Raw genomic sequence first — 23,294 nt, forward strand, 5'->3', positions numbered from 1 at the left:
GGACAGAGGGGCTGAGTGGACTGGTTATAGTGGGACAGAGAGGCTGAGTGGACTGGTTATAGTGGGACAGAGAGCTGAGTGGACTGGTTATAGTGGGACAGAGAGCTGAGTGGACTGGTTATAGTGGGACAGAGAGCTGAATGGACTGGTTATAGTGGGACAGAGAGGCTGAGTGGACTGGTTATAGTGGGACAGAGAGGCTGAGTAGACTGGTTATAGTGGGACAGAGGGGCTGAGTGGACTGGTTATAGTGGGACAGAGGGGCTGAGTGGACTGGTTATAGTGGGACAGAGGGGCTGAGTGGACTGGTTATAGTGGGACAGAGAGCTGAGTGGACTGGTTATAGTGGGACAGAGGGGCTGAGTGGACTGGTTATAGTGGGACAGAGAGGCTGAGTGGACTGGTTACAGTGGACAGAGAGGCTGAGTGGACTGGTTATAGTGGGACAGAGAGCTGAGTAGACTGGTTATAGTGGGACAGAGAGCTGAGTGGACTGGTTATAGTGGGACAGAGAGGCTGAGTGGACTGGTTATAGTGGGACAGAGAGCTGAGTGGACTGGTTATAGTGGGACAGAGGGGCTGAGTGGACTGGTTATAGTGGGACAGAGAGGCTGAGTGGACTGGTTACAGTGGACAGAGAGGCTGAGTGGACTGGTTATAGTGGGACAGAGAGCTGAGTGGACTGGTTATAGTGGGACAGAGAGGCTGAGTGGACTGGTTATAGTGGGACAGAGAGCTGAGTGGACTGGTTATAGTGGGACAGAGAGGCTGAGTGGACTGGTTATAGTGGGACAGAGAGCTGAGTGGACTGGTTATAGTGGGACAGAGAGGCTGAGTGGACTGGTTATAGTGGGACAGAGAGCTGAGTGGACTGGTTATAGTGGGACAGAGAGGCTGAGTGGACTGGTTATAGTGGGACAGAGAGCTGAGTGGACTGGTTATAGTGGGACAGAGGGGCTGAGTGGACTGGTTATAGTGGGACAGAGAGCTGAGTGGACTGGTTATAGTGGGACAGAGGGGCTGAGTGGACTGGTTATAGTGGGACAGAGGGGCTGAGTGGACTGGTTATAGTGGGACAGAGAGCTGAGTGGACTGGTTATAGTGGGACAGAGAGCTGAGTGGACTGGTTATAGTGGGACAGAGAGGCTGAGTGGACTGGTTATAGTGGGACAGAGAGGCTGAGTGGACTGGTTATAGTGGGACAGAGAGGCTGAGTGGACTGGTTATAGTGGGACAGAGGGGCTGAGTGGACTGGTTATAGTGGGACAGAGAGCTGAGTGGACTGGTTATAGTGGGACAGAGGGGCTGAGTGGACTGGTTATAGTGGGACAGAGGGGCTGAGTGGACTGGTTATAGTGGGACAGAGAGGCTGAGTGGACTGGTTATAGTGGGACAGAGGGGCTGAGTGGACTGGTTATAGTGGGACAGAGAGCTGAGTGGACTGGTTATAGTGGGACAGAGAGCTGAGTGGACTGGTTATAGTGGGACAGAGGGGCTGAGTGGACTGGTTATAGTGGGACAGAGAGCTGAGTGGACTGGTTATAGTGGGACAGAGGGGCTGAGTGGACTGGTTATAGTGGGACAGAGGGGCTGAGTGGACTGGTTATAGTGGGACAGAGGGGCTGAGTGGACTGGTTATAGTGGGACAGAGAGCTGAGTGGACTGGTTATAGTGGGACAGAGAGCTGAGTGGACTGGTTATAGTGGGACAGAGGGGCTGAGTGGACTGGTTATAGTGGGACAGAGGGGCTGAGTGGACTGGTTATAGTGGGACAGAGGGGCTGAGTGGACTGGTTATAGTGGGACAGAGAGCTGAGTGGACTGGTTATAGTGGGACAGAGGGGCTGAGTGGACTGGTTATAGTGGGACAGATGGGCTGAGTGGACTGGTTATAGTGGGACAGAGGGGCTGAGTGGACTGGTTATAGTGGGACAGAGGGGCTGAGTGGACTGGTTACAGTGGGACAGAGGGGCTGAGTGGACTGGTTATAGTGGGACAGAGGGGCTGAGTGGACTGGTTATAGTGGGACAGAGGGGCTGAGTGGACTGGTTACAGTGGGACAGAGGGGCTGAGTGGACTTGTTATAGTGGGACAGAGGGGCTGAGTGGACTGGTTATAGTGGGACAGAGGGGCTGAGTGGACTGGTTATAGTGGGACAGAGAGCTGAGTGGACTGGTTATAGTGGGACAGAGAGCTGAGTGGACTGGTTATAGTGGGACAGAGGGGCTGAGTGGACTGGTTATAGTGGGACAGAGGGGCTGAGTGGACTGGTTATAGTGGGACAGAGAGGCTGAGTGGACTGGTTATAGTGGGACAGAGAGGCTGAGTGGACTGGTTATAGTGGGACAGAGAGGCTGAGTGGACTGGTTATAGTGGGACAGATGGGCTGAGTGGACTGGTTATAGTGGGACAGAGAGGCTGAGTGGACTGGTTATAGTGGGACAGAGAGGCTGAGTGGACTGGTTACAGTGGGACAGAGGGGCTGAGTGGACTGGTTATAGTGGGACAGAGAGCTGAGTGGACTGGTTATAGTGGGACAGAGGGGCTGAGTGGACTGGTTATAGTGGGACAGAGAGCTGAGTGGACTGGTTATAGTGGGACAGAGGGGCTGAGTGGACTGGTTACAGTGGGACAGAGGGGCTGAGTGGACTGGTTACAGTGGGACAGAGAGCTGAGTGGACTGGTTATAGTGGGACAGAGGGGCTGAGTGGACTGGTTTGGCACATTGCATTCACATTAGTTTAGGCTTTAGATGCTGTAGCATTGATTGATGACATGCGAAGGATAAAGAACTGAACCAATCTGAGAAGTTAAACTGATTTTTATAAATCATGTCCACAATAAGGTGAGCCTGTATTCGGTTAGGATGAGAAGGTGAAGTTTCTACCTGCTACACTGTGTTTCACAGACATACATATAACAGTACATTGCTGGCTCTCCTGCCTCTGTACGTAATATTATCTCTGATATGAAACACTTGAAAAACATCCACATAAGAACAGCGTTTGCCTGTTTCCTCTTTAACACGTTTCAGAATCGGAACCATCACAGGATGAATCACTAAAACATGAGTGCTCTGAATTGTGTGAGGGTGTGAATTGAATACACATCGTCAACTTTCAAACTGAAAGAGGAAGAATGTGGTTAATCTTGCTTCAAGTCTGCAAACACAGACTTTCAGTAATTTCAGACTTTCAGAAGTGCCAGATGAAACTCTCAGTCTGAAAAAGGTGAGATTAAGAACTAAATGGACCAGGTGTAGCTTGAGCTCTGGAATGACGTCGAAGCTGAACATCAAAAGGTAAATCCAAAGTGTCGCGAGCCGTGGCGGACGGCCAAAGCTGTTCCTGAGCAGAGGAGCCGAGACGCTGCCTGAGAAAGTCATCAGTGGCTGCTGCATGAATGAGCTCCCTGTGGAGAAAGATAAAACCAGCTGCCTGACGTTCTCCACCGGCTTCCTGTGCATTGACCCCCGTTAATTACACGCCCACTTCCATGTTTCCGTGTGCTGGAGAACAGCTTGTGTCGTGACGACGGGTGGACGGAGCTCTCAGGGAAAGTCTTGGTAACGTGTTCGAGAGTCACTTTCATTGGAACTTACTTGAAGTTGTCGTCCTCTACAAACTTCTGGAGCTCCTCGATGTAGCGGACCGACAGCAGATACTTCTGGATGTGAGGCAGGGTCACCAAGTAATCTGAGAGGGTTAGTATGTGGAGGGACAGTCCACATACAGTATGTTAGATCACACAACATACGTTACACAAAATATGAAGACAATAACAATTTATCCAAATGTCAGCAAATATCCTTTCCCCCCTCCCCCTCCAAAGAAGTTCTGCACTAACCTGTATGTTCATCCTGGCACTTGAAAAATACTACTAAGCATCGTGTAGCATCTTACCTTAGCTGTCTTTGTTGTATATCAGTAATAAGTTAACCTAGCATTTAGAAGTGCTTGAAACTTGTTCTATTGACATCCTTACTGTTCCGACAGCCATTTATTGTTGTTTCACTTTCTTCTGGCAAATGTACTTATTAGAAGTCGCTAAATGCCCTAAATGTAAATACAAAAATAATTTAAGTTCAGCATATGGGGAGTGAACACACAAAATGTTGTGTGCAGTAAAAAAAAAAGTGTAAAACAATTACAATATTTAAAAAGGAGCAGAAAAGCCAACATTGGAATACATGAATTGTACTGTTTTCTATTGTTGGAAGTTATGAATTGATTATGTAATCAGAGACATAAAACTGCTGACGACAACTGAGGAGAATACATCCCTGTACCACAGAACCCTACCCAATAATAACAATCTGATTGTTAATATTATATCAAACACCACTTGCAAACAGGGGATTTACCGTTTCTACGGGACGGTGCAGACGTCGTCTCTGTTTCTTACCATAGTTACATGACATCTGCAGGTCGGAGATGAGCCTCAGAAGGTTGTTCATCTGATTGGTCCGCTGCTCCGTCTCTATGATGCTGTCCGACGCAGGATAGGCCGAGTCGATGTAGATCATGTCCAACAGGTAGATCCCTGGAGACGAGACAACCAATCACTGAGTGACAAAACGCTTAGTCATGGAAGACGAGAATAACGTGTCAAATCAAAACGCACAGATTCATTTCAGACAGTATGTCTGGCTCCTCTTGGCCTTTATAACAGAGACACATTTACATCTTAATGACATTAACAATTAATATTCAGTCATTTATGAAGATATGCACACAGCACAGATTGTAGTCTACAGGAAGATTTTACATCTGTAATACATTTTTTATTTCTTCGGTTTTGGATATGTTTGGTGCGTGGATATGCCAAGGACTCTCTGAGTAACCATGTGTGTGATAAAACTAATGAAAACAAGAGATAACTGAAAACATCTGTTGGATCACCAACTTTCCTACAATTTCTCTCATGACTCGTTACTGTTAGGAAACACCAGACTGGAAAGTCATGGCTGTGCGGTGTGTTTGATGTCCTGTATACAGTATATAAACACGGCAGGCAGAGAGACAAATACGTTGATGTATAGATGTTGGACACCATTTCCCAAATCATTAAAACCAACACATTACCATTTAAACCAGGAATGTGTCCAACTGTTTAACAAGCTAATCAGTGCACTTCCTCAAGCAGCTGGGACAGGTCTTACAAACACACACTAATTCAAACCGACCCCTATGAAACAAGATTTCTGCATTGAATCTAATGAATCATGACGTTGTTGTGGCTCAAATCTTGAACAGCTTTTGAAAATGCTACGCATTCTGTGTTGCTCCGGAACTGAACTGTTGAGGTGAACAGCCTTGTTGGGCTCATCTTTTCTACTAAAAGCCATACCAATTAAAATCTGGTATTAGATAACATCCCTGGTTTGAATCTGACCTGAGACCTGATGCACGTCAACCCATTATCTGAACCTTTGGTTCTGAAAAGTGAAGCCTAGCTTAAGTAACTTTAACTTGCATTCTCTCTACTGGCCATCGGGGGGCGGCGACTCTGGGTGTAAAAAGAAGTCTGAATGCATGGAAGTCGATGGGAAAATGACCCTACTTGATATATTATCTGCCCCCAACAGCCCAGTTCTGACCTCCACAGCAGCTGGAAAGTCCCTTTGGTAACTGTTGGTGTTTTTAAATGTGCGATACAAAAACAGCCGACTTATGCATTACACAGTCCTATTCACGCTTCATTGACTGCACTAACATCTCGCAATGGATTATGGGATCTGTTGATTGTGAGAGTTTGCCTTCTGAGTGAGATTAGTTCAAACCTGAACCAAGTGAGCTATGACTGGACACAGAGAGTCACTGTATCAGCCTCAGCCTTGGTAATAGTGTGGGTTACGTATTTTTGCTACTGGGATAGATGCCAAAAGCAAAACTTTATACATTTGACAAAAAAAAAAGACTTCTTGCCGACACCTGATTCTGCCGACTCAGGTGACTCGAGTGAATTCGGACAGACCATCTCCTATCTGTCCTGGTTTCCCTGCGTCTACATGTAGACCGGGGTCAGCTCTCCTCCAGTCCAGAAGGTGGTGTTGACACATCTGAAGCTGTTTAGTAACTGTCAGACGAATGCTTTAACAGCTTATATAATTAACATTTGGCAATAACAGCCGGCGAGATAACAGCTTTCCATAAACTGACACATGGATGAATGATATTTGGAGACAGAACTTTTAGAGCCTTCACAGGCTCTCACTCACATCTCTAGGTCACACATCATCGAACTGATCAGGGATCAGATTCATGCTACAACAGCATGAGTTAATTCATCGACTGCTTGCTGACAAAGTATAGAAGAGTAAAGCTGCATCTTGAAGAATGAGGCTTTTACACCTTTTCAGCAGCTGGCTCTCAGTTTCCCACCTCTGTACCTCAGAGAGAGACCTATTTGTGTAAATGCAACACAGCCTCACGACACAATTCATCTATGTCTTTCAAACTGGAACAGATTTTTCTCTTTCATTGTATTCCGTCTTTGCTCCTGTTTAAACTACACATTGTCACTCCCATCGCTGCTGATTGGTCCGTGGCCCTCCGCTTCAAACTATGACACCTTAGGTATGCCTCTAGCAACAGTGAGTGATGCGTCAGGCCAAACCCACGCTCACAGCACTTCTAGAAATAGTCACCACATGCAATGTATTGGTTTTGTGTACGGATACGTGAATCGACCAGGTCTGGTGACGTAGTATTACATGTTGACTCCAGGTTGGGGGGGGGGGGGGGGATGAAGGGTCCAACAACACAGGACTTTCAACCACAAGACCAGAGTATTGTTTTTCGTGTTTTCCAAAACCTTATTATGTAAGTCATGTGTCCACCACGAAGAATTATCCCAATTGACTTTCCATTGTCATTGTTCTCACGCTGTATGACATCACTGTATATTCTAACAACTCAATCAATCAAACTAGGGTTTCTCTGTCACATCAGCAGCAAAATAACACCTGACTGACATCTGACCTGTCATCGATCTATTAACTATCTAATGATGATGTCGATTACAACCCTCTTCCTTAAGGATGAGCACAGAATGAGGTTTTGCCCACATTTTACATCGAGACCAGCAGAAGCTTTGTTTACAAGTCGCCAGTCTTCCCTCTGATGTTGATGACACCAATTTGTGGTCACACACACACACACACACACACACACACACACACACACACACACACACACACACACACACACACACACACACACACACAATAAGCTAACTGCATCTTTCCTCGAATGCTGAACAAAAAACCGTAAAAGCAGATTCATAACTGCTAATTTTGGTTTCCTGGTGACTTTAACGAGCATTTATGAGAAATGGTGAAATGATATAAGATTGGTTCAGGGCTGTCCGTGGTGGCAGAGGAAGCCCGCCGCCGTGTAAGTGGGCAAAGTGTTAACAGATGGAGAAAACTGACACTTGGAAACACTACAATTACACTGCATTTAGAAATGCCCTGTCCATGCAGGAAACACAACTCAAGGTCGGCCTGGGAACGCAATTAGGAACGGCAATTTTGGTCACTCAAAGTTGTTCCCAAGTCGAGTCACGGAATGAGACGCGAGGACACATCAGTGCAATCAGTGACAGTCAGCTACCACACTGAGAAGGAGCTGACGCTGAAGACACTGCTGTGGTTCGTTACTTAGAGCCTGTGACAGGTCGTTAAATTCAAATCTCTTTCAAATCACAGTTAGCGGACCATCAAGTGTGTCAATCTGCTCCGGGGAAAACCTCAAGTGTGCTTTTGTATAAATATAAAAAAACAGTATTGCTGTTTGATATATTAAATGTCTTTCGTTGCTCGTACATCTATAAACTGTAAAAAATAATGATATACATTTATGTCAGAATGAAAACGGACACTGTTCTTGCCATCTTTAACAGCTCAGCTCAGAATATGCGTCTATTCCCATCTTTGCATTGACTTTGTGCAATTGATCCGTGCAAAACAACTCCGTTGTGTTTGGTGAAGGCAGCGTTAGAATGTGCAGTGGTAACACAGTGGACTTATGGAAACTAGAAAAAACAGACACACGTGTCTCCTTATAAAACCGACCGAGACGTTTACTGTGCTCCAGGCTGCTATAAGCTGAAGGGAGTTAAATGAAGATTTAACGGGAGGTAAGAGATGCAGGAGGTTTAACTGGGCTCGTCTGTGTGGGATTCAGATCACACAGCGTCTCTGGTGAAATACCCATTACCTCAGTTCTTCCTTCAGGCTGCAGCATTAGCATGCCCTGAAACATGTTCAGAAAACATACCCACACTAGCATCATTAGGAGGTAAGTAGAGGACTGGCAGAGTTCTGGTCTGACTGCGTGTCCATCCTGTCAGCTGTTGTTGGTAACATCCACACTCTAAAAGGTGTTTATCAGGCCTCTGAAGCTGGATTACCAACTCATCAATATGGTAACAAGCACCATTAATGATGCACTCTTTCATAATGAGGAGGCCCTGTGTTGTGGATGTGGATGGATAAATGTATTATTTCACTAAATAATGGGGCTTATGCTCCGTATTCATATTAATATGTTTAAACAGCCTCAAATACGTCTCCAGGGAAACACATTTTACTACCCGGGGTTAAAAGACAAAACAAAAAACGCTGAAAAAATATAAAGTTAGTTTGAGACAATACAGCTTCTTAGGCTGAGTGAAAACCATCATTGTTTGGCTTAAAATGACGATGAAATTGAAACAAAAATAGGACAAACCTCCACCCAACAGAAAGGTGACAGGGTGTTTACAGTAGCTGCCTTCAAATAAGGCTCAAAACCAGCCGTCTTTACACCCTGGCCTTTTCTCCTCCCTCTGCACATCTTTGTTTGTCCCTGCTGCATCTCAACTCTAGTATGTGCATGTTTGGGTTTAAAAAGAAAGAAAGAAGGAAAACAAAGAAGACTGCACTTGGGTGTTCAGACTGCCTTATTACGTTTACGCAGAAACATTAAGCATTTAAGATGGAACATAAAATCACATGAAATCAGGGGAATGATGATTCATCAACCACTTTTATATTTGCGTATTAAAGCTACTTTGACAAAAGGAGTAAATCCATTATTTGATCATTCGCTCACCTCAGGTAAGGCAAGAGTCTGACATTCAAATCAGACAGGAAAAAAACCCATGGTGCACATGTTTTGGTGTAGTCAAGGTAACATGGTAGATGGCTGCAAACTGCTGTCGCAGCCTCTCACACTCAACCGTTTACTAGGTGACGTCAGTTAAGTCCCTGAGTGATCAGGATTTAAGGCCTTAGGGGGGCATTGGGATGGGGCCAACGTCACCATGGCGACAGTGTACACAAACCACCACATCTGTGAAACAAACGTGAAATCATTTGGATTTATCAACAGAAATGGATGGCACAACGCCAAGATGGGCAAAGGCATTCAGTCTCAATCAGGGTGAGGATCAGGGTTCTGTTTCCTCTGATGAAGGCTGCCCAGCATTTTGACCTTCACTATCTTGGAAAAAAACAGTGAAAGGAAGTGACCATATTTGGATATAACAGGAGAAAATAGAGTATTTCATGAAAAAGAAAGTTGCCTATATTGTTAAATAGGTGCACAATATGAATGGGATCCAAAAGGGACGAACAGCAAGTACACTTCAGAAAGTTCACAAAAAGCTGTTTTTTTTACTAATGTTCCCAAAGTAATAAAAAATAAATACAAATGTCTCTGTTCTTTAGCATCCATGTTTTGTGTTTGTGACCAGACTTTCTGTGGTCTTTTCTAGAAACGTGTTGCTGAGATTGGATGTGAAAAATGGGGGCAGACGTGGCATTTTTATAGTGCTTTGGAAAAGACCAGAGGGCACAGGTGGACATGCTGGGGAATGTGCATCCATAAAAGTTACACAACTGCAATAAACCGAGGAGCACCGCACCTGTGAGGATGTTCCACTACCGCCAAACAGGGGGAACAATGATGTCATTACTATATATATATATATATATATATATATATATATATATATATATATGTCTGGAGGATTTACTGTCATTTCACTGTAAGAAACGGATTGAAGAATTTGATGAAAAAAGTCTTACAGATAATTTCAATCCCTCTCATGAGAATATTACCACTCTGTAGTTGTTAATTTCATTAACCCAAAAACTATTTTGCACGTTGATTTAATAATTATTTTATAGCTCCTGCAACAAAATGGTCCCCTAGTAGACAACACGTAGGACATTAAGTTGATTTAATTAAGTCATTCCCATTTTTAATAAACCTAATGTGAAGCTGACTTCTGCAAATTGCCCACTTATTCAGCTAAATGTGTTTATATTATATTTGTAATGTTACGTGTTTAAGGCCATCTGCATATTGTGAACAGAACAGAGCACAGAACGCATTAACGACGTCATTTCTGATGATGACGAGCAATATTTATGTGCCTTCCTTATTTACACAAGCTCTCCGGGCGCTCAGAGGCAGGAGGACGGAAACTTCACAGCTCCTAACGTTTAGATGAATGCCCAATCATCACACGTCCATTTGTAAACAGTCCACACACATTTGTTCTGCTCACGTTTCATGAATGAGACTCGCCGTTGTGTGCAGAGATCAGACCGGCGTCCACAATAGCAACGCTGTGTTTTTCACAGCAGCAGTCGGCTATAAAGACATAACAGACCGTAGGATGCCACAATTGGCCAATGAGAGTCAAGCATTCAACAAAGCGGCGTAATTACACCACGATGATTTACTGAAGGAAAAAGTCTGAACTTGATTATGTGGAAAGTCACAAGGAGCGCCTTCTTTTTATGATTTCTAACCAGATTTGTGGACGCTCATCAAAAAACCAGAAGCAACCGTCCCTGGGAAGAAAACATTCTGTAGATGAGTACTGAAATCATGTTCTATAGAACATTCTTTGATTACTGCTTAGACGTTCTGGACAAGTAAGTCTTTACATTGATCTGATGAAGAAGAAGCTGACTTTACATCAAAGATGCGATGGCAGTCTAAGTAGGTCGGAGCTGAAACGTTTCTGTATTTGTTGAGCAGCAGATAAAACATGCAGAGAGATTAAATGCAGGCTCCTTGAATAAAGTATGAAAGAGACAGTATGTATGAGATTCATGTCAGAACAGAACAGTTTCTCCTTGTGGTGCAACTGGAGCACAAGAGGATAAAAATCCATCATGAAACCACAGTAATCAATTTGTATTCATGCCAACCGCATGGATGAATACATTAATATTCAACATTCAACACACTTAACTTACAGCATGTGAACAAAAGACAAAACAAGTCCCAACTAACATCATGTCATCTAATGCTTGTCCATGTCAGATATTTTAAAAAGCAGCAGCATTCACTTTTCAATAACATTTAATAATAAAACACCCAGCTCGGGTCATTTCTCACAAAAGTACCAGTAGAGACACGTAAACCAGCTGTATGTTCACAGATTACATTTATTATTTACTTCATGTGTTGACCTTTAGAATCCTGGAAGCACTTTTATGTTATAAGCAAATATTCATTCCTTTGCTCAGAAGACACAAAAAGTAGTGCTATGATGTTGGATGTTCTCAATATAATGCTGTTTAAATTCAGTATATTCATTTGCAATAATGCCTACCACAATTTTTATTTTATTTCTATTCATGTTTTAGATAATAGATTCTCATGTTGCCTATATTTTGTTAAATACATATTTCATGAACATTGTTGTGAGCCTGATGATTCATGATTTCCACTCCCAAAGGCTGCTTCTCTGTAACTGTTGTGCATCTTTTAACAAATAACTTAAAACATGAAACACATTAAACGGCTGCCAAAGCAGCTCTGAATTCACTTTTTGAACATTTTCAACATCTCATTTATCTTCCTGTTACAGCCTGGCTGCTTGCTCTTCATTGTGAGTCATGGAGACCCGAGGCAGACGTGGCCATCTGTCATACCTCAGAATGACCGTTCTTAAAAGAGGTCAGGCTGGCAAACTGCCCCGCCCCCCCGGATGGATGGAAGGATGGATGGGAGGATGGGAGAATGATGGATGGATGAATGGGAGGTTGGATGGAAGGAAGGAATGATGGATGGATGGGAGGATGATGGATGGATGGATGGGAGGTTCGATGGATGGGAGGATGATGGATGGATGGATGGATGGGAGGTTGGAGGATGGGAGGTTGGATGGATGGGAGAATGATGGATGGATGGGAGGATGATGGATGGATGGATGGATGGATGGGAGGTTGGAGGATGGGAGGATGGATGGATGGGAGGATGATGGATGGATGGGAGGATGATGGATGGATGGGAGGATGGATGGGAGGTTGGAGGATGGGAGGCTGATGGATGGATGGATGGATGGGAGGTTGGAGGATGGGAGGATGATGGATGGATGGATGGGAGGATGGGAGGTTGGATGGATGGGAGGATGATGGATGGATGGATGGATGGATGGGAGGTTGGATGGATGGGAGGATGATGGATGGATGGATGGATGGATGGGAGGTTGGAGGATGGGAGGATGATGAATGGATGGATGGATGGGAGGTTGGAGGATGGGAGGATGATGGATGGATGGGAGGATGATTGATGGATGGGAGGATGGATGGGAGGTTGGAGGATGGGAGGATGATGGATGGATGGATGGATGGGAGGTTGGAGGATGGGAGGATGATGGATGGGAGGAGGATGGATGGATGGGAGGTTGGATGGATGGGAGGTTGGATGGATAGGAGGATGATGGATGGATGGATGGGAGGTTGGAGGATGGGAGGTTGGATGGATGGGAGGAGGATGGATGTATGGATGGATGGGAGGTTGGATGGATGGGAGGTTGGAGGATGGATGGATGGGAGGAGGATGGATGGATGGATGGATGGGAGGTTGGAGGATGGATGGATGGATGGATGGGAGGAGGATGGATGGATGGATGGATGGGAGGTTGGATGGATGGGAGGAGGATGGATGGATGGATGGATGGGAGGTTGGATGGATGGGAGGTTGGAGGAGATAGGAGGATGATGGATGGATGGATGGGAGGTTGGAGGATGGGAGGTTGGATGGATGGATGGATGGATGGGAGGTTGGATGGATGGGAGGTTGGATGGATAGGAGGATGATGGATGGATGGGAGGTTGGAGGATGATGGATGGATGGATGGATGGATGGATGGGAGGTTGGATGGATGGGAGGATGATGGATGGATGGATGGATGGATGGATGGGAGGTTGGATGGATGGGAGGATGATGGATGGATGGGAGGTTGGAGGATGGGAGGATGATGGAAGGATGGATGGGAGGATGATGGATGGATGGGAGGTTGGAGGATGGGAGGATGATGGAAGGATGGATGGGAGGATGATGGATGGATGATGGAAGGATGGATGGGAGGATGATGGATGAAGCTGTGGTTAAGAACAGCGGCCTTCCTTCCTTCCTTCCTTCCTTCCTTCCTTCCTTCCTTCCTTCCTTCCTTCCTTCCTTCCTGCTGTCAGGCTTCACCCAGTAAATCGAACACACCAAAACTCTGACTAATGACTTCACTCATTCCTTCACTGACTCATCCATACATGTGCAACAATAATATTCTATATCATATCAACATTTCATATAAATGCAACGTCTGTCTACAATGATATCTTGTTTTTTACTGCTCACGTTATTAGATTTCTTCTGTTTTGCCTCTTGTTGTTGCATTATCCTCTTTGCTGCTGTAATCCTGTCAATTTCCCTGCCCTGGGACTAATAAAGCATGTTTGTGTGCGTGTGTGTGTGTGTGTGGTTGTGTGTGTGTGCGTGTGTCCTATATTATGGGTCTTAGAATAAACAGAATTATTATTATGGCTGCCTTACCCAAACTGAGATCTAACAGAACACATGACATCACTGCTACCAAATGATTCAAGATATTAATTAAGGAGGAATGATGGAGTCTCTAATTGTAGGCTCTGAACCTAAACTGGGTTGATCTGTTTTATGTCCTGTCAACATGGGGGCCACATGTGCAGTGTGGCAAACCTGCCATTCACATGAGATTGTTGAGCAACAGACAGACAAAAGATGATTGTTGGTAATAAAACGCGTGTCATTTCTATTATTCATGATCACAGTCTCTCCCAAAGTTTTGGAGCCTGAAAGGAAAAAAGTCCAGAGCTCTTCTATGTTTTCATCTCATCAACATATCACAGGAAAATAGAAAAACTAGAACTAGATTAGAACTAGAACAGAGCTGTTTCTAGTGACTGGTATTGTTGTGGTGATTGTTGTTAGTTGTTATGGCGACACCAGAATGTTGTCAGAGGTCGCCGGGCAGAGCGAGTCGTCTCCTACGGTGTGATAAGAGAGTGTGGATGAAGTTTTAAGTTACATTTGCCTCATTCAGTCTCTCTACGTTTGGTAACGTTACTACTCCGCTGGAAAACCTCACCTCAATGTGTCCTAAGTCCGTTTACTTTATAAGGAAGTGGTCCGCTACAACGGTCACTATGGTAACGGTACACATCAAATGGCTGGAACTCTGACCATCCTTCTATGTTGATTTGAGGAGGAATGTCCATTCTACTCCTATTTGATTTCTACGTTCTTGTTCTATGACACAGAGGAATAAGAAACAAGCTGTGATACAAACACATTGAAACATTCCTCTGTTGGTTTGGAGCTGCAAACATGGGATTCAATGACAAGAAGACAAATATAGAGTAGAATAGAAACTATCACATGTGGAAAGGTTTAAAACAGGAAGTGTGCAAATATTTAATGTAAGTGAAGAGGTTTGATGGGGATACCAACACTGTAGCTTTTATTTTGAAAAGACATGAGAGGTCACTTTAAGTGGTTTTAGTCTGAATAGTGAAGCTGACATCCTCCGTTACTCCCGCTATGACCATGCAGCCGTATCTGACCACTTGGGAGTGAGAACTGGTGGTGACACGTGAAACGATATTTTCTGATTGGCAGATTATTTTGCGCTGCTGTATTAATTTACATATCATATACTGACACGCACACACACACACTAAACAACCCCCTCTGCTACTAGGGGAAAGGCCTTGTTTTCAGCATTTTGGTTGTCGCTATCTTGGAATAATTTGCAACCAGTAAAGGAAGTGACAGGTTGATCTGATACACCAGCAGCAGAGCAGCAACCTTACAGGATGTGGATCCATCTGGCTCCTGGTGTTCATTTATATATGTATTTGTTTATTTGACAGGGACAGTACACAGCATCTGAGCTGTACCAGAGTTAGCTATGAGCTAATTTACATCTGTAGTCCCTGGACTGTTGTATAACAACACAATTACAAGAGAGTACTATACTGTACAACAACACAAACATCATCAGCATCAACAACACGATTTGACAACATCTAGACACCACAACAACAAGATATAAAGACACGTCAAGTGTTTATGTGTGGTGGGTACATGATTGATTTGATTTTAGCCATGATTTCATCTTGAATTTATAATAAAGAAGACAGATCTGCCAAACTCAGTGGATCTGTGGTGGATCACACAGTCAAATCTGTTTGTCATCCTAGTTGTCCTCCCTTTATGAGAGCGCAGTGATATGAACTCTTTTAATGGGGGGGAACCAGATCCTTGATCACTTTGTACACTAAACTAGCATCAGCAAGACACACAAGGCTGTCACGTGACGGCTTTTTGTCCAGTGCCTTGAGAGTTTGTTTAAAAAGTGTTGTAGTGGAGTGTGTTTTTCCAGCATGTGACCAGCTCATTGAGTGCATGTACAGTTTTGCGGCATTTTAGGGTAGCTGGTTTCGGATGAACCGAAAGTTCCTTAGATTGAATTTTACAATGTTACAAACCTGCTTCACATGTTTAAAGAACAGCTAAGAGTCGATACGAATTCTCAGATATTTTAAATGTGAAAAAGTCTGGATACTTTTACACTTTACAATAATATCTGGTTGACTTCCATTTTTCCTTAAAGTACATACAAGCAGTTTTACTCATGTGAAGATTCAGGCAAGACTCATCATCTTAGTCCCTAAAGCATCCCCTGCTTTCTGGTCTATTTGTCTCTAATTGGACCTGTGGAGAAAAATGTAAATACATAAGCTAATCACACATGTTTTAAATTACTACACATAGACTCAGATGTTCAGGCTAGTGGAAAACTATTGTGAGGGTCAGAAACTGTGTCAGGGCATTCCATCTGTACGCCATACGTTGAAAACAGGAAACACAAGAGAGGATCACATTTGGGTCACACACACACATGACAAGCTCATGATATACATCCCGACAACATACAATGAACGGACACATTGTGTAGCTGCACCCGGAAGGAGCACATGACAAGCTCATGATATACACCCGACAACACACAATGAACGGACACATTGTGTAGCCGCACCAGGAAGGAGCACATGACAAGCACATGATATGCATCTCGACAACATACACACACAATACATAGATGACAGCACCCGGAGGGATGGACCGTATGAGCCAGTGTGGGTGGAGATACCCAGCGCTCCAACCAGGCCGTGGCATGCTAAAATTACGCTCCGCCTGCATCTATAGAATGAGCCAATCAGACTCATGCGGAGTCTCTTGAAATACGCTGCGCACTCTGTTGTAAAGCGCCTTTTGAGTAAATTCAACCCTATGTTGAGTTGACTTTTAGGTCCGTGCACGTTTAACTGCCGGAATATGTTTTCCTGATATTTGTGCTAATAAAGCGCTGTTATTGATACAACCCATAGACTCTCCTCCTATATTCAAGCTTACTATTTTTTTCACAACAAATCTGGTAGCAGAGGATGGTTTGGAGAAAAGCTTGAGGAGGAAAGAATTTTAACGACTACCTCCTGTCTTGCAGAAGGAGGGGGGCTTCCTGAAAGAAAGTGGAGGCCAGAAGGATTCATCCACTCTCGGGAAAGTTTGATCACATGAGCGCTCAACCGAAAAGGTAAGCAGAAACCTATTTAATTGAATTCTGTATATTGAAAAATATAAATTAGGTGATCAACAACTACCGAGTGTGAGTATGAATACTTTAGACAAAATTTAACTAAAGGATAAAATGTTAAAAAATAGAAGGAAAACATATTCTGCAAAAGTGATAAAATAAACCTGCCATAGTGTGTACACATGTGTGACTGAACCTAACAGAAAACACGAGATGAAGGACGAATAGAAGGGCTTTTATGTGTACAGTATCGTGAAGTAGCGGACCCACCATACTCCGTGAAACATGAGAATTCTTGCACATAATAAAGTCACTCTATTAACGAACATAGCGTGTTTTGGGTTAACCAACAGACTGCATAAATAGTACTTTGTAATTTGGAAACCGATACAACTCCTCCGGGACCTCGCTGTCGAGTAGAGAAGCGTAGGCAGTGGTTGTAATACAGGAAAACTTATAGTAATTTGGAAACGATACAACTCCTCCGGGACCTCGCTGTCGAGCAGAGAAGCGTAGGCAGTGGTTGTAATACAGGAAAACTTATAGTAATTTGGAACCGATACAATTTCTCCGGAACCGCGCTGTCGAGCAGAGAAGCGTAGGCAGTGGTTGTAATACAATAGAAATTTATAGTACTTTGTAATTCGGAAACCGATACAATTTCTCCGGAACCGCGCTGTCGAGCAGAGAAGCGTAGGCAGTGGTTGTAATACAAGAAAATTTAGACATGGCATGGAGTTTTATGACATAGACATAGAAGAGTTTAGAGATATAGATAACAAAGAAGAAGAGAAAGTAGCCGACACCCTGTTGCACGCTCCAGGAAGTGACACTCTCCACTCAGCAGCAACAGCAGAGACACACATACCAACGATAACGGTAGTGAGTAGACAGATACTAGAACTAGAAAAACTTATTAAGACGAGTCTGTTAAATAAACCTAGTGGGATTGGGGCTGGTCTGGGTAACGTTAGGAGCGATTCTTTTGATTATATTGAGGGATTGAACGAGGGGGAAATGGAAGACTTCGTAGAGACCTTGAAGGCTAGAGTTATGACTGAGGATAGAAGTAAAAAGGGAGATGGGAAGATAGTTAAATCAGTAGCGAAAAGGTGGGAGATAAAGGGATGGATCACCAAGGACGGGCTGCCATCAAGAGAAGCTATGAATATAATGGTGAATGATGTCAAACAAAGATTAGAGAGAGCTCGACAGAACATGGAGGCTGAAAAGGACAAGCGATCAGTTTTCAAACCACTCAAAAAGATGTTTGAAGAACAAGAAGAAGAGACAAGAGTAACAAACCTAATGCTAAAAGACCTGTTTCAGCAGAGAAAAATGGAGAGGGGAGACAAACATGAAGAGACACAGGGAGGGGGAGGGGGCATATATCCAGTCCTGCCAGAGAAGTTAACAACTGGGCCTCCAGAAACGACACCTCCCCCAACAGCCCCACCTCCCTACAACCACCACAACCCATTTATGCCTGCACAGACCACAGGCACAGCAGTACAAGCACCAGTACTAACATTGGCCGGCGTGGAAGTCCTCGTACAAGACCAAGACAGAGAGGAAATGAAGAGAGAAGTGGAAAGACTGCAACAGCGAATAACGGCACTGGAGCCCCCTGGAGGATCAAGGAGTCAAGGCAGTTCAGAAAAGACCTGGTCAGAAAGTGAACCAGAAGGACCTCTCACAAAAAATCCCTCGAAGCCACCTAGTGGTGGAAACCATATCGACCCAAGGAAGGAGGGGTCAACCAGAGTAAAGTCACCTGCCAGCAGTATTGGCGGCCAGAAAGAGGAAGAGGAACGGGGAGCGGCTGGAGGATACAACCCTAAATCAGCGGCATGTGGATACGATCGGGACTTCATGAGAGATAACGAGGACCACTTTGGCCTCCCCACAGGAGGGGTAGACATATCTCAATTGACTGATCTAAGCAACATGGCCGCTCCAAGTCCAAAAGCCCCGCCAAGGAGCCCAAGCCCCACCAGAAGAAGATATGTGGTGCTTCACGGGCCCCCATACCACGGATGTCTCCCTCCCAGAACACATACCACTGCCAAGACAACATGGACTCCCATGTACGGATCACCCAGGAGCCGCAGCGGTTTTGAATGCGGTGAACTCACGATTTTGGACTATAACCCCCCATGACGTAGGAGCCCTGGAAACACAACCAGTGATTGTCACCCTGAAAGACCCAGATGCACCTCCTATTTATCGACGGCAGTATCCCCTAACCCAAGATCAAATGAAGGGAATTGCCCCCACGATACAGGGCCTTCTGGACGTCGGGGTAATATACGAGTGCCACTCCCCATGGAATACTCCCATATTACCGGTACAGAAAGCAGGGGGAAAGGGCTGGAGAATGGTACAAGATTTCCGCCCTATAAATGATGCAACGACTCCAGATGTTCATCCAGTACCAGACCCACACGTAGCACTCACGAGTTTAAGCCCAGCATTTCGATACTTCACTGTCATAGATTTGGCAAACGCTTTCTTCAGTGTTCCACTGGCACAAACATCACAAGCCATGTTTGCTTTCACGTTTGGGGGCAAACAGTACACCTACAATCGGTTGCCACAGGGGTTCAGGGACTCGCCAGGTCTCTTTAATCAGGTACTAAAAGCACACCTACTAGAACTCCAATGGCCACCAGGGGTTGTGCTCATCCAATATGTAGATGATCTTCTCTTGGCAGCAGAAACATCTACCCTCTGCCTGGAGGCCACTGCCCTACTGTTCTCAGTTCTGCACAAGAAGGGCTACAAAGTCAAGAGAGAAAAAGTGCAGCTATGCAGAGAAGAAGTCTTATTCCTGGGCCGACAAATCTCGGCATCAGGATTGGGAGTATCTACGGCCCACAGGGAATCAATCCTACACCATCCAAAGCCCACCACGGTGGCAGACATGTTGTCATTTCTGGGACTAACGGGCTACAGCCGATCCCACATACCTGATTACTCCAATCGGACACAACCTTTGCGGACAATGATCAACGAGGTAGGGGCTCGAAACCTCACAGAACGACTACCCTGGACTTCTGAAGCTGAACAAGCATTCACTGACATGAAACAAGTACTCTCCCAAGCTGCTGCACTCACCTCACCGGACTACACAGAAGTGTTCCATTTGGATGTTTCTGAACAAAATGCATTTTTAAATGCTGTTTTGTATCAGAAAAAAGGGGGAGAGAGGAATGTGTTGATATACTACTCTTCAAAACTCGACGCAGTGGAAACCGGACAGTCAATGTGCGCCAGATATGTTGCAGCGGTAGCAAAAGCTCTCCAAAAAACAGCACATGTAGTGATGTGTCACCCATTACAGGTCCACACTGAACATGGAGTTGCAGCGGTTTTGGCAAGTAAGGAGTTTACTTTCAGCATGGCCAGAAAAACCAAGATTCAAAGAGAATGCACCAGGCCACATATAACCTTTGTCGCAGCCGAAAGGAACATGGCTGGAAACTTTGGGAAAGGAACCCCACATTCATGTGAAGAACTTGCGGTCAAGGAAAGTAAGCTCAGACAAGACCTGAAAAATGACATAGATCCCAAAGCAGAACTCTGGCTCTACACTGACGGATGCTGCTACCGAGGAGAAAACGGACTGAACCAGGCATCATATGCAGTGGTTCAGCAACACTCCAATGGAAGACATGAGACGCTCAAAGCAGAAGTAATACCACAACCCGCTTCAGCGCAAATGGCAGAAGTCAAGGCGCTCACCGAAGCCTTGAAACTGGCCAAAGGAAAGACGGTGAACATCTTTACAGATTCTGCTTACGCACATGGGGCGGCACAAGTAGATGCACCCATGTGGCAACGGAGGGGATTTGTAACATCCAGCAACGCCCCAATCAAACACCAAAGAGAAATACAAGAGCTGGTGGAAGCAATCACCCTACCAAGAGGAGTATCCATAATGAAGTGCAAAGGACATGAGAAAACAGGCACCAGGATCAGTCAAGGAAACGAGGCTGCAGATCAGGCGGCCAAAAAGGCAGGAGGATATCAGCCAAAGCAAATGGTACTCAGGCTGACGCCCCCCCAACCTAAACTCACCGAAGAAGACCTAAAAAAGATACAAGAACAAGCAGGCCCGTACGAATGGTCGACATGGACACAAAAGGGGGCCACAAAGAAAGAAGGTCTCTGGAGATCACATGATGGAAGGATAGTGGCACCAGCAAAACTAGTAGCGACCCTACTAAAAGAAGCCCATGGACCAACCCATGAAGGACAAAGACAAACACTGTTGAACATTTCAGCACTCTGGTGGCACCCACACCTAGACAGCATGGCAAAACTATACTGCGAAGAATGCGTCGTCTGTGGAAACCACAACCCAAGAAAACCATTCAAAACGCCCATGGGATCCTACCCCGTACCTCTCGCACCATTCCAAGATATTAGTATAGATTATACAGATATGGGACAGGAGAACGTAGTACAGGGAAAGAGGTACATCTTGGTAATGGTAGACAGATTTTCAAGATGGGTAGAAGCAATCCCCACAAATAGAGAAGACGGGAAGACAGTAATAAAGTGGTTGCAAACAGAGCTAATACCCAGATATGGGGTACCGAAACGTATCAGATCAGACAACGGGACACATTTTAACAATCAGATGCTGAGTGAAGTGGAGGCATTCCTGGGGATTGCACACAGTTTTGGTTCGGTCTACCATCCACAGTCCCAGGGACTGGTGGAACGCGCGAATCAAACATTGAAGGCTAAAATAGCCAAGGTATGTGCGGGCAGTAAGATGACATGGTTGGAGGCCCTCCCTTTGGCTCTCATGGCCATGAGAACCTCAAAAGGGGGAGGCACGCACCTGTCGCCCCATGAGTTGTTGACGGGAAGGCCAATGCCTGGCCCGCCACGTGATGGAGGACATATACCTCCTGTGATGTGTGTCAGATAGAGAAATCCGACTACATGAGAGAACTAATATCTCTTGTCTCAGCCCTCTCAATACAGGTGCAGAAGGCACAGGAGAAGGATCCCGAAGAGCAGGGGACGATAGTCAAAGTAGGAGACTGGGTCAGGGTCAAGGTTCACAAAAGAAAGTGGACAGACCCCAGGTGGACTGGTCCGTACGAAGTGAAGGAGGTTACTTCACACTCGGTCCAGGTCAAGGGAAAAGCAGGAGCTCCCTGGCACCACCTGACACATTGTGCCCCAGCATCACCACCTACTCGCTCACTCCAGGAAGTGAGAACAGATTTGGCCCAAAATGACGACTCCGAGGAGTTTTAGGAGACTCTCCGGAGATCCGTCTGTTGCACCGGAGGAAAGACGGAGGTGGAGATATGCAGACTATCTCCCATGGGGGAAAACGATGTGCACCGTGATCATGGGTGTAACCGGGGTGGCGGTAATACTCCTTCTACTAGGACTCGAACTAATAAACAAAGAGCGAGACAATTCCACCAACATTTACCTAACACGTCCCAAAAGGGAACAAACGAAAACTTTCCAGATCCCCGAAGTCGCGTGCGGTGCTAAAATAGTTTTAAATTATACTGCCGGGGATACCACAATGTTCACATTCGACCTGTGCTCCGTGATAGACTGCGGGGAATCTCAAGCAAGTTGGCGGGGCTACGATGTCTATCTGTGTAATAGTCCACGAATAGTGGAGAGCTGCGAGGCCACTGGGAATGCTTACCAATATGGGTTTGGGTTCTCGGTGGATTCACAGCCATTTTGTCCCGATTGGTATCAAGTAACAAAGTTCACTGGGACTTGGTCCGGTTTTACCAGACACACACACAGCGAGTTTTGGGACCACATTTCGTTCCAAAGAGATTTCAGTCCAACCGGCAATCCGCTCACTCTCTCTATCAATAACATTAAGGCAAGCTCCACGGGAAAAAATCGCATATGGATCGCATTAGGAGTAGACGTCACCGGAAAAGACCAGATACGAGGAATACAAGTAAACATATACCCGCCCAAATACGCCCCCACTAGTAAAGGTAGTGCAACGAATACGACCACAGCTAATTCCACTGCCCTAAAGCCGCCCACTACCAGTCCGATAGTGATGACCCAGGATTACACATAATTAACTCCTTTAGACGTCGTAAAAATGGCTACAGGCTTCGGAGAAAGTAACATTTGGTTAAGGTGGATTACGGATAATGCTCAGCGCCAGAACATGACGGGATGTGTAGCATGCGCGGCTGCGCGTCCTGCCATGTTCGTCGAACCTGCCCCCTTATATACAGACAAAGACAAAGTAGGTTATGAATGTATGATGAACTTAACCAGAAAAGCCACACCCTCAGGATGCCAATCCCTGGCATCAGTCTTCCCACCCATTGATAATAAAACTAGGGCTGG

General features: G+C 45.2%; 1 protein-coding gene across 1 annotated transcript in view; it reads right to left on the reverse strand.

Annotated features, from left to right (window-relative positions):
- Positions 1–23,294, reverse strand: part of LOC311030308 (ras-specific guanine nucleotide-releasing factor RalGPS1-like) — a 110,458-nt gene that overhangs the window by 23,156 nt on the left and 64,008 nt on the right. Inside the window, exons 9-10 of the mRNA XM_084035972.1 lie at positions 4,404–4,541; positions 3,601–3,694 (exon numbers count right to left, since the gene is read on the reverse strand). Coding sequence (XP_083892098.1) covers positions 3,601–3,694; positions 4,404–4,541 — 232 coding nt within the window. The remainder of the gene's footprint in view (positions 1–3,600; positions 3,695–4,403; positions 4,542–23,294) is intronic.

This window comes from Eutrigla gurnardus (assembly GCF_963514095.1).
Source record: "Eutrigla gurnardus genome assembly, chromosome: 19".
NCBI classification, from domain to species: domain Eukaryota; kingdom Metazoa; phylum Chordata; class Actinopteri; order Perciformes; family Triglidae; genus Eutrigla; species Eutrigla gurnardus.